Consider the following 13,750-nt stretch of genomic DNA (forward strand, 5'->3'; position numbering starts at 1 on the left):
TAATAGACATCAGATCCCTCCCATATGCCATGTGGTTGTGGTGAAGTTATCTTTACAATGAATTATGTGAAGTCCAGACCCCAGTGAAGCAAATAAATATACTTACAGCAACAACAAAGTTTTATGACCACTCTTAAAGAATTGGGGACATGATGAAATAAAACTCCACCATCCAACACTATCAGAAAAGCACAATGATTAGATGTTATGTATTTCTAATGTGGTAATTAAGCTTGATGTCAATTAATAATTAATTTTTAACAGAGGAGTGGAATGAAATACTGTTGTTGGGTGAGATTAAAGTATATTTTTCTGAAGGAAAAGATGATTTGTAAAAAAATGATTAGTCTCGCAGGAAACCAATGGAAAGATAACAAAAAACTAAAGCAGCAGCAAATCCCGAACCCAAAATAACATTTATATGGTCTATTTATTAATTTGGTATATTAGTTCATAATCCATTTAATGGGCTCGATTTGCTACCACATTGTTTTCTTGGATTTAGACCATACTTGGAATATAGGGTAGTGTAATCAAAATACAACATGGGACGGATTACTGTATTTAAAGGGATATCCATGCATCTGACTGACTGAGCTTCTTACCTCTCCATGGTCTATATTTAAGCTTGAACTTGACAAAATTAGGAATATAGGCATATTAATATTATCAAGATCTAACATGGGCATGAAAATGAGAATGGTTCATTGACATAAATGAGGTCACTGTGCCTCTAATTATCTTAGCTTGTTACCATTGTAGAAGTCACAGTAGGATAGAAATCTGACCAAACTGCAATTAACAGCCAGTATATAAGGAAATTGTTGTGATTGCTTCTAAAAAGTTGAATGAGCTAAAAAAGACAAGTCAGCAATATCATGTCCATTTTAGTGAAAACACATTTCTAAAATTTTATTCAACCAGTCATGCACAATATTGCCAAAAGTATGGCTTTTTCTCCTGATTAATCAAGTTTTACTTATAATGCATAACTTTCACCATGTCAAAGGAGGTAAAAAAACGAAACATTTGTTGATTATTTTGTCCTTAATAATTGTTAAAAGAAGCTTCGATTTATTTTTGATGCCAATTGTACTGATGCGTCTTTTTTTAAATATACTAACAATGCACTCTGCATCTGTATGTATTGTTCTTTTTCAGCATATTTCAAGCACCCTAAATTGATATGTAGTCCGATAGCTACAGCTGATGTCAGTCCAGGAAAGGGTCTTTATATTCAGATGGGCTTTGACCTTGAAAATGATTTTCTGCAGATTCCTTTAGAATCAAAGAATCTTTCCCCTCTCTGGAAAAAGGGGCCTTGCCTTCCTTTAATGGGTAAGTAAAGAAAATGTTGATATGTCTATATTTGAATCTTGCAGATAACTTGATGGATAGGAGCAGAACATTTTCTGCACAGTTTGTACCATCCTGGGAAAACAATACATGATGTTCATTATATTGGCATTCTTTCATTAAGCCATACACCCACTTAAACTGTGTCATGATTTCATAGTCTTGTTTGATGTTCTTCAATCAAGCCAATACAAGTGCAAACAGCAAGAAATCCATAAAGTTAAAGGCTTCTGAGTGGATTTATACATAACAAATACAACTTCATAATTAGTCTTCGTAAAGTTGCTCTTGAACCATCATTTTCAATGCATCTATTTGGTTGTCCATTAAAAAGTACCATCAATAGCAAGGATTCTCCAGCATGGTATAATAATTGCTTATAAGTCAGCCCCAACTGCTAACAGCACAGACACAGATCTGCCATTTAATAATGCACTGACAGATATGGGGCTATGCAGTTTATTCTGAGTAATCAGTACAACAAACAAAAGAGACAGCTCATCTTATGCGCTGGCAACTCTGGGTTGATGCAGTTACTTTGGAGTAATCAGTACAAAAAGAAAACAGACCCCCCTTCTAATGTGCTGGCAACTCTGGGTCAAAGTTACTTATGAGTAATCAGTACAAAAAGAACACAGACCCCTCTTCTAATGTGCTGGCAACTCTGGGTCAAAGTTACTTATGAGTAATCAGTTCAAAAAGAACACAGACCCCTCTTCTAATGTGCTGGCAACTCTGGGTCGATGCAGTTACTTTGGAGTAATCAGTACAAAAACATCACAGACCCCTCTCCTAATGTGCTGGCAGCTCTGGGTCTATAGAGTTTGTTTGGAGTGAACGTGATCTGATGGAACATTATGTGATGGCAGATAAGGGTTTTTGTCCTTTGCAATTCAACTCAACTTATAAACAAGTATGAAAGGTAACTGTCCCTAACTGTCTGTACTTTTGCTGAGGTGATACATCCACAATGTTGTTTAATCAACTGATTGACTGATTCAATGTTTCTAAAGCTGGAAAAGCAAATATTTACTACAAACACCATTACCAGCCCATACTGTTGTGAGCCTTTGGAATTTCAATTCTTCATATTCAAGTAACCACTCCACTCTTATAATTTATTTTGGATAGTGTTGTCTATATTTTATCCTCTTTCTCCTCGTACACTGCTTTGGAAATAACAACAACACCATTTTTAATGAAAATTTAATCTTCTCTTCTTTATATTTTCTATGAGTGAGCCACCATGTGCTCTTGATTGGTACACAAACAAATCAAAATTAGTAAGACATTCCTGTCAGCCAAGGAAATTCACAGTCATATGATTGGCAGCAAGAGACACACTTCTTGGACTGCACTAAAGTCAATCATGATGATCCTTATTTTTTTCTATGCAGTACAAATGAAAAATTCTAAACATGTAAAATTAAAGAATTACACACAAAACACTTTGGGAACAAAAGCTTTCCAATCAATGTACTGTAAAGTATTACAAGAAAAATAAACAGCAAAGATGTTAAAATTTGTAAAATGTATACGAGATAAATGATAAAATAAAAAGGATACAAGTCCTTAAAATTTAGCGTCAAAATTTGTTAGGTAAAGTGCATTCTCTAAAACAAATTCAAAAATTATCTTGGATGTAAATCAACTTAAAGTTCCTTGACCTCACACAAAAGAAAGATTCAATCTGAAAAGGGTGGAAGTCAATACACTTGATAAGAGCCATTCCTTACAAGAATCATGACTGAAAATTCTCACTTATATCAAAGCATATATAATCTGAGTGTAATTACAACACATGCCATTTTGTCTTCTTCTCCAGTGACATATAAGTTTTTAATGAACAAGTCACACACTGTTTAGGTCACAGAACTATTGTATATACTCGTTTATAAGTCAAGTCCAACTGTAAACTGCACAGACCCAAATCTGCTATCACATGAAGTGCCATCAGATCCGGGTTTGTGCAGTTTGTTAGGAGTAATCAGTAGAACAAACAACATAGACCCTGATCTGCAGGTGCTTTATGCTATGGCAGATCAGGATCTATATTGTTTGCAGTTTGACTCGACTTACAAGCATGTATAATTGGTAATTGACAATGCTTCATTGCAACTTTATGTATGCCTGGAGTGACTGATGATGTTTATAACCAGACATTGTTATTCTGGATTATTCTGTCAACCAAATATAAGTTATACTCTAAGTGGTATTGTTGATAGATTTATAATCTCAACACAGTAAAGAACAAAATATAAGTGAAAATAGATCAAATCTGGTTTAGAGTAAAAGTTTAACAGTATAAAAATATAAAGAAGTGCAATAAATCTAAGATTAAAAACTTCCCAAGATGGAAATTGTGACATCATTACTGTCAGCACTTTTAATTTTTTTAATTTTAAATATTCCGAGAGGATCACATCAAGATATTTATAAAGTATAAAATATTTTCAAATAACAACATTTTTATTTCAAACCTTGCTGTCCTAGTTCACTTTATCATACAAATTAATTCAAAGATATTCACTACAGGCAAAAATCAGAGGTCAAAGTGGGCCTTATCACTCACCAGAGTGGCTGACATATGGCAACATATGATGCAGACTCACACACATATTGGAACTATAATGGGGAATGAAAATCTTGGGAGCACATAGTTGCTCCACTGCCTGTTAATGTTGCTGTAATTTATCTTCTTTTCTTTCCTAGACCATATATATACATGTAATCACTTTCTCAGCATAAAAAGAGAAAAGTCATTTGTACAAATAGCATTCTCCCCTGGATCTATCCCTGCCGATTCACAATTTAAAACTTGTTCATAACTCCATCCCATAAGTGTATACACTGTTATTCTATGCAATCAGCACTGATTTCTGGGTATCTCCTTATCCCACTGTGTCCCCACCTCTTTAATCATAATTTAGAAACCATTGCAGCCCCAATGCAAGGGAATTGTGGCTCAGCGGTTAAGACTGTAGACTTGTGACTAGAAGAATGTAGATTTGATTCCCACCATATATCTGCATGGATCAATTAATTACCAGATCTCTCAGGATCTTTTTAAGGTCATGGGTGTCTTTGTTCTTATCATCAGTAATTAAATTTGAAAGTGTTTAAGAAGGAAGGCTTATTAGGCTATTATCTTTATTGCAAGCTAAAATGACAAAACATACATTTAAAATAGCTTGTGGGTAATGATAAATGAAATGCCTTAAAATTAAAATAATACACAATTCACCTTATAACACATAATATAGTTTAGCAATACCAGCACGTTAAACATACAAATAAAACTAACTTTAAATAAGCTAGCAAATAAAACTAACTTTAAATAAGCTAGCAAATAAAACTAACTTTAAATAAGCTAGCAAATAAAACTAATTTTAAAATATTCAAGAACTTAAATGTGGTCACATTTTTAACAATAATTCTCGACTGAACAATTTATAAACTTGGACATAGTTTTTATAAGAAATATGTTCTTCATGAAACAAAGCTTTGGTTGCATGTGGACTGGCAAATTTAAATGTGAAAGCAGATGGCAATGGAAGAATTTCAACCATACAAATCCCAAAGAAAACAGATGACTATAAACTGATACAGCAAACTTAAATTTGTAAGAATTTGCTTGGTATAAACATCCTGCATTTTTGCAGCTGTCTATGTACCAATTCGTAATTTTCTGGAGATTGATTTGGATTAACTCCACACAATCTAAGCCTTTGTACAAGGATTTATTTATGTTACCAAGCAACAGAAACAGCATAAAGATGAGAAAGCATAAACAAGTGACAAGACCATTTTGGTTAAGATGATTGAAATTCCTAAACAAAACTCAGTTTTTATTTTATCAAGCAAAAGAGTTTAGAGACAGAAATTTACTGGGATATCAATGACAATGGGATAAAATATTCATTTAAAAGAAAAATGTAACAAATACAGTTAAAATGGGGTCCTTTTTGTATGTGCCCCAATATGACTATTTAAATGGAATCTGCTCTGCTCCAATTGCTCTGCCATGCTGGTTCATGAACATTTTCTTGCAGCTAGGTCTCCAACAGTTTCAAATTACTCATATTGTTTATAAGTGATAAAATTAAAAGAAGAACTTTGCAACCACTTTTCAGTCTGTATTCAGGAAGTTTGCTTATTGTTATTAGTTTTAATGGTACTTCTAACACATAACTGACTTTACCAAGCTGAGGAAAATGGGGGCTAAGTGCCTTTCCCAAGGACACACCTCTGGTTGGGTTTCAAAAAAGTAAATTTATGTTTCATCACCTCTGACAATCTTATTTAAGCATCCCTGGTCACTCTTTTCAGATCTGGCACAGGGCCCCAAGTGGCCGAGTGGTCTAAAGCACTTACCATTACGGATCAACACATTTGGCAAGCAGCTGTTCCGCAATTTAAATGAGTCTGTTTTTGATCTATTTTCTTCACCAAATTCACAGCAGACACTTCACACTCAACAATCGCACACAATGGTCTTCTTAGTTTAAAACAACAAAGTAACAGAATTGGTCTCTTTCTCTGACATTTTTAGGTCACTGTTATCTACCTATCTGAAGTCACATGCACATATGTTGGTGTCCAGTGTGTTAAATTAATTGACAGGTTTAAACAATTAAAAATGTCAAAACAAAATGTTCAGAACTTTCAAAAAACCCTCATTTTTCAAATTGCACTGAATGTCAATATGTGCAGATCTTGCTCATAAACAACTCATGGGATTTCATGATGATATAAACCTATTTACTAAGTTTGATCAGAAATGATCACTTAAGTGTTAAAAAATTCAGCAAATCCGCTGCATAATCAACTTATCAATGGCCTATTTTGCAAGTTTTATTAAAATCAGATCAGAATTATGGCCCCCCAGAATAACAACCACAGTGAATCAGATGCAAGACTGCCTCATTGATAAATATGGATCATGCTCATTATCGAACTCAAAGATTTTGATGATACAAAGTCCATAATAAATTCATTAAAGATTTTGATGATACAAAGTCCATAATAAATTCATTAAAGATTTTGATGATACAAAGTCCATAATAAACTCATTAAAGATTTTGATGATACAAAGTCCATAATAAACTCATTAAAGATTTTGATGATACAAAGTCCATAATAAATTCATTAAAGATTTTGATGATACAAAGTCCATAATAAATTCATTAAAGATTTTGATGATACAAAGTCCATAATAAACTCATAAAAGATTTTGATGATACAAGGCCATAATAAACTCATAAAAGATTTTGATGATACAAAGTCCATAATAAACTCATCAAAGATCTTGATGATACAAGTCCATAATAAACTCATCAAAGATCTTGATGATACAAGTCCATAATAAACTCATCAAAGATCTTGATGATACAAGTCCATAATAAACTCATCAAAGATCTTGATGATACAAGTCCATAATAAACTCATCAAAGATCTTGATGATACAAGGCCATAATAAACTCATTAAAGATTTTGATGATACAAAGTCCATAATAAACTCATTAAAGATTTTGATGATACAAAGTCCATAATAAACTCATCAAAGATCTTGATGATACAAGGCCATAATAAACTCATCAAAGATCTTGATGATACAAGTCCATAACAAATTCATCAAAGATCTCGATGATACAAGTCCATAATAAATTCATCAAAGATCTTGATGATACAAGTCCATAATAAACTCATCAAAGATCTTGATGATACAAGTCCATAATAAACTCATCAAAGATTTTTATGACGCAAGTCCATAACAAATTCATCAAAGATCTCGATGATACAAGTCCATAATAAATTCATCAAAGATTTTGATTATACAAGTCCATATTCAAGTTTAATCAAAACTGTATCAAGATACAATACATATATAGCCTCCAGAATGGTAAAAAAGTATCACCTCATTAATACACTATGTGTGAATCTCATATTATCAAACTCATATGAGATCATGATGAAATAAACACATTTCCCATATTGTGCTCAAAATCAAAAATATGGTATCTAGATTTGTAACAAGGTCAGTCAATCAGTTAAAAAACCACCGCATTAGTTTTGTCTGGATTTTACTTGTTATTGAACTAATTTGAGAGTTTTATTGTACAAACCCATGTTCCAAGTTTGATCTAAATTGGATCAGAAATATGAATACCAGAGTGGTAAGATGTAATCACTGTACTGAGTGAAGGATTACGGAAAATGCACAACAGACACAAGGCCATACCATAAACTCCCTTTATAAGTTCTTTTAACCCTATGGCTAATTGTGTGCTAAAATGCAAACAAAATTTTAAGTGCTAATAGAAATATTTTTGTGGCAAAGCCATGAAAAACAAAAATAAAAGAATTGACAATATTAAACGGACAAATTTTTCAAACTCTACCAATACATACTGAAACCAACCTAAAATAGCATAATGTATGCCAATTTTTACATTAAAATTATTGCTTCTGTACAAGATGAAAGGCTGATGGACAGAAAATAGTTCAATAACATCAGTTAATTCTCAGCACAGCAAAGACCTTTTTGTCTCCAAATTAAAACTTTGGAAACAGTGCAGTGATCATTGTTTTTTTAAAATCAAAATGTTGATCTCAGCATCTTATCTTTTCAGGTGTACATTACTTTATGAACCTTGATCCACAGCTTCCCTGTGAGAAGCTGTACCCAGTCTTTCTCATGTATGATATGGAAGGGCACCTGGGGGCTTTTGGCTGGGTGTTTCAGGGGCGGCCACACAACTTCTACTCCAACGATGGACTAGGGCACTGGTTCCATCTCACACCCATTACATATCCTGTGAGTTTCTTCTTATCATAAATGTATTGCAATTAAACTCAGTCCAACACCATTCCTGTGAAGTACACTTCAATTTACAAATACTGAATACTCATCTGTAACCTGAAAATCTGAGGACCATAAAAACACATAATTTACTTCATTTTTAATTCCTTCAATAAGTCTATCAAAAAACATTGCATAGCTCTCTCTAGGAAATTAGAAGATGACCAGACTTCTGCAAAGTATAGGAATCCTTCTGTACACAGAAAATTTTGTATCAGTTTCTATGTACTCTAGTTCTGGAGAAACTCAAGATTTGGGAAGCAGAGACTATTACTCATCAAGGTCTGTTTTAAACACTTAGAAATCACTATCAGTTTTTCTGACATCTGTGAGTGACAGCCACACACATGGGTAAATAAACCCAGTGTACTTCCACAGTAAATGTAAATCATTACAGTTCTTTTCCTGAATGTGACCAACTAAATTGCCCAGTCCAATAAGATGATATTAAATGCTTTAACTATCACCTAAAATTACAGCTTGATAGGTTTATGGAAGGTGTGTGTGTGCGTGGTTTGGATTTTTAACGTAGCTTTAACAATTTTTCAGTCATATTGCTACAATGTCTGCAGTGTGACAGTTTACAGTGATGTCTTAGCACTGGGGTATCATGCTGCAGACATATAGCATGATGTCCCACCCAGTCACATTATCCTGACACCTGAGGCCGACCAGTCCTAACACTAACCTCTTAATGTTGAGCGTCAAGCGAGGCAGCTGTTAGTACCATTTCTGTAAGTCTTTGGTATGACTCGGCTGGGGATCGAACCCATGACCTCCTGCATCCGGGGTGGACTCTCTAACCACTAGGCCACTGGAGCGGTTTTTATGGAAGGTAGCTACCCTTTATGGCAAAATAACTGATTCCTCTACAACATATCATATAGTCTAAAATTTGTTGTTTCTGTTTCTGAAACATTTTACAGAGACTTCATGCACATGTGTTGCAAATGTACTGGTTAAAAATGGCCCTTATTCTACCTACTTACCTGAAGAATGAAAGTAATCATCAATATCAATCAACAACAACCCACAACTTGCATGTTATGTTTTTTTCACAACTCAGAAACCCAAAAGCCTTTTCAGGCCATATAAATAAAACAAGAGGCCCAATTTAAACAAAGTGTGCCTTATATCACTCACCTGGCTGACACAGACCAAACAGCTCAAATGAAAGAGTTTATAAATAAAAGTTCCAGGTGCATTTTATGTAATTATTATTATTATTAAAATGAGCCCAGCCATGTTTAATAACAGATTAATATCATTAATATCTTGAATACCTTCCAAACAAATTTGTTAAATTCTGTCAGCAGTTTTTAAGAAGAAATCACTAATACTTCTCTCTAATTTTATTAACAGCAGATACATGTATATTTGATTGCAGATTTGCCTAACCTATAGAAAAACTTTTTAAAAAAAAGTATACTGATATATGATGCTGTTTTAAATTTAAATAAATTTCTCAAGTGATTTACAAAAAGTCTAATAAGGGTTAAAATTTTAATTTTTTAATAATCATGGCATAATCTTATGGCAGATCAGCACCATTTGAGAAAGAGGTCGTCAAAGGGAATGATGCTCTACTGTCTGAAAAGAATTGTCAAGAATAAAAAACTCTGTATCTTCTTTTTAACTGCTGCGTGTTGAATACATTTCAATAGTTACAGTATTGACAAATTCCAATGTATAAAATTAGATAACAGTAACATCTTCGGTAACAGTAAGATGAGTTACAACATACCTGTAAATAATAAAAGCAGTACAAAATTCATTGTAATGGCCTTTGACATTGAAAACAATATGTACAGTCTGATCACTTTACTTGACTCCAACAATGTCAAGATTCAACCACATGCTAGTTTTGTTAAATTTAACAGTAATATTTTTTGGGGGGGAGGGGGAGGGAATTATGTTACTCCAAGTATATAGTTGGAGGTATTCTTCACGTACATGTATATTCACAGACTGGATTAAAAGATAAAAATTCATGCATGTTTGTTGGCTTTACTATCGTGCTTACATAAAAAAAAAAAAAGTTAGCGTGGGTAAGTGGGAAAGCCTGCCAGTAGCTTCTCGTGGGTCGGTGGTTCTTCCCTGGGTTTTCCAGGGTTCTTCCTCCACCACTTATACTGGCCGTCATGTATAGCATTATCTTGTGCTGAAAAATAGCGTTAAACCCTAGAACAACAACAACAACAACAAAAAGTATATAGAAAGAAATTTCATTGTTTTTCTTCTCTGGGTCCCTTGGATTTCAAGGAAGGATTACTCCCAAGGGAGGTTATAAATTGGTGGAGAGTGAGATAAGCCCTTTTATGCCCACCCTAGCCCCACCCCCAGGGTTTGCATCAAGACCATTGCGAACATCTATTGACCACAAACAAATGATATCAAAAGATTTGAGGTCTCTATATAGAATGGTGTTGGAGGAGTTGCATTACAAGATCAATGCACACACATTTGGATGGGTCAGTGCAAATAATCTAAAAAGCACAGGGCTGACAATTCCCAACTGCTTGTGTGTAATGTAGACTTTAATAATCCAGTGAGTGAATTGAGCTTAAAACCCTTAATTTTTACAGCCATAGAATTCTATGGCATATAATTGTTTTTGTCAAGGAAATTGATTTGTGTTTAATGATCTCATCCTCGCCCAAATGACTCAGAATCATAATGGTAGTAAATCCAATTATCATACACTGGAGCTCAGTAATGTATATATAATAAATGTAGTAATCTTGTGAAACCCACATTCCTGCACTCCCATGCTTTGTTTCACCCACCTTCATAAATCTGTACCCCCTGGGTCAAGTCCCAAAGAGGTAAAAGCAGATCCTAGAAGAAATGTCAGTTTCATGTCCAAACTGTGTTCATAGCTATGGGATAGTGATCTCAATAGTGTCAAAGTTATGACAAAAGGGGCATGTCTCTGGAGGTGAGGTAGGAATGGCCCCTGGTCTGAGTGCCAGCTGCATGTACAAAATTTTGTATTTTATTTTTTAAATTAAAAAGTCTGTATTGAGTATAACTTTGAATGATTTCAAACCATGAAATTAAGATCCAATTAACAAAGATCCATCTGTGGAAACAAATTGTGTGTGTGTGTGTTGTGGAGGACTTTAAGTACATTATAAATATGTATATATTTATGGCTGCACACATGTGTACATATGTGCATGTATGCATTTTTTCTCCAGACCATGTGATTGTACAAATATCTATTTAATGAATTTCTTCTCCTTAAAAATGAGCAAGCAAACTACAATCAGTCAATTTACAACAAGCATAATGCAACCTGTAACATTCAATAATAGTAAATTACTATGCAACATGTAACATTCAATAATAGTAAATTACCATGCAACCTGTAACATTCAACAATAGTAAATTACCATGCAACCTGTAACATTCAATACTAGTAAATTACCAATCAACCTGTAACATTCAATACTAGTAAATTACCAATCAACCTGTAACATTCAATAGTAGTAAATTACCAATCAACCTGTAACATTCAATACTAGTAAATTACCAATCAACCTGTAACATTCAATAATAGTAAATTACCAATCAACCTGTAACATTCAATACTAGTAAATTACCAATCAACCTGTAACATTCAATACTAGTAAATTACCAATCAACCTGTAACATTCAATAATAGTAAATTACCAATAAACCTGTAACATTCAATAATAGTAAATTACCAAAGTCTTTATCTAGATTGGCCACCATTATCAAAAACTTGCTAAATGACCTTTTGAAATTGTTATTGAGACACTTTCACTGATGATATAATTATCAAAGCATTGACCAATTAAACTGCCAGGGTTGTACAAACATGGGCATGAAGTTGGCAGTATTAAATGAAGTACGAGGGGAATGACCCAAAACTTTGAGGAAAGTTGAAATATCAGCTTTAGTATTCTTGCTTTGCATGTAACCTATTAAAATATAACATGGATTTTTAAGTGTTTAGTTATATGAAGATGTGAACGATGTCTTAGTGACTAGAATTGATTAGTAATCATTATTTATTTCACTGCTACATTTAAAATTCAAAATTCATCCATAAACTGAAGTGAATGAGTGAGCACAATAAATGGTCCTGTACCAGTTTAAACACTTAAGAAAGATACTGACTTTTACTTTGGTATGCACCCATACCTCCACATGTACCCCTGCACAGAGAAAAGTTGTTGCTTACTTTAGCGTAATAACTTTGAAGAAATAAAACTGCTCAGAACTCTTACTAACTGTACATTATTTATTAAGTTTAGAAGGCATTATAATTTTATTTAACAGAAGAAATAATGCAATTTCCTCATGCGGAAGATCTGCTTTAGAATGGGATCTGTTCCAATCTGTATCTGATGCCTAACAATGCATCCCCCACACTGTACTTCATGTCCGTACAAAACAATTGGCAGCTGCTCACCCTAATAAATTCTCAATTTAGAGAGGCAACCAGCAAAATATTATTACTGGCTGCTGAAGATTAACTTAAGTTTAATGAGGTAAGTATCATTTTGTATTGATGTGATTATCAAAATGGCATCATTCTGGAGACAATGATGTACTGGTTGATTATTTCACCCCTTGTGGTTGTAATTTCTTCTGTTATATACTGCTGGGTTGGACATGACATTGTGCCAATTTGTACTGCTGCACTGATGATGAATATAAACAACTACATTTTATTTTAATTATGTAAAGGCTATTTATTGCACACATTTTGTTAAAGTACTTGTAGGCATCTATTCTCAGATAATGTTCTCATATAAAAACTGCTGCCCCCACCCCCAATATGAAGATCCTTGAGAAATCACAGTAGATGTCTGCACATGTATGTTCATAACGCATATACTCAATTAGTTGTGGAGCCAAACTGAAAGCAACAAAGATTCTGAACTGATGTAAGATAATGTGCCTGCAGATCAGGGTGTATGTTGCTTGTTCTACAGATTACTCCTGAGAAACTGCACAGACCCAGATCTGCTGGCACATTATGTGATGGCAGATCTGGCACCATGCAGCTTGTAGTTGGACTCATCTTATAAGTGAGTATAGACAGTACACATGGAACAGGGCCCCCAGAAAGATTTTGCCCTTAATGGACAATTGTTAATCCAAATTTAACAGACTGTGGACACTGATGAAATTTATTATAAAAATATTAAACAATGATTTATTTATCACAAATGATTAAAAGCACTGATATGTTACATGAAATGATCTTTCAGATTTGCAGTTCCTTCAGTTTTAGCATTATTAAGTTTTATTATTCACATTTACCCATTTCAAACATTTCTTTAAGGTTTTTTATTTTTTGTTCATAACAATTTTGCATCAAATCTACCTTAAAACAAAATTTTATGTTCTTTTATCTTGGAGGAATCATTTGGTTGTAAGATTTTGATAAGTCTAGAGATCAGAAGATGGACTTTCATGCCTCTATTGTCATGTCTGTGACTTTGAGGGTGTTTAAATAATTAGGCAAAAATAATTACCAAATCATTGCAAAGAATA

The 13,750-nt window shown here is 33.6% G+C and overlaps 2 protein-coding genes across 2 annotated transcripts in view; one reads left to right on the plus strand and one right to left on the minus strand.

Moving 5' to 3' along the window:
- The window catches only part of LOC149784987 (cysteine--tRNA ligase, cytoplasmic-like), a 247,627-nt gene that overhangs the window by 212,776 nt on the left and 21,101 nt on the right, over positions 1-13,750 (minus strand). The gene's annotated exons all lie outside the window — the stretch shown is intronic.
- LOC149784988 (uncharacterized) overlaps positions 1-13,750 on the plus strand; it is a 123,545-nt gene that overhangs the window by 102,855 nt on the left and 6,940 nt on the right. The window contains exons 5-6 of the mRNA XM_089978665.1: positions 1,162-1,338; positions 7,989-8,173. Coding sequence (XP_089834791.1) covers positions 1,162-1,338; positions 7,989-8,173 — 362 coding nt within the window. The remainder of the gene's footprint in view (positions 1-1,161; positions 1,339-7,988; positions 8,174-13,750) is intronic.

The sequence above is a fragment of the Sinohyriopsis cumingii genome, chromosome 13 (genome assembly GCF_028554795.1).
Source record: "Sinohyriopsis cumingii isolate HCF-2022 chromosome 13, ASM2855479v2, whole genome shotgun sequence".
Lineage (NCBI taxonomy): Eukaryota > Metazoa > Mollusca > Bivalvia > Unionida > Unionidae > Sinohyriopsis > Sinohyriopsis cumingii.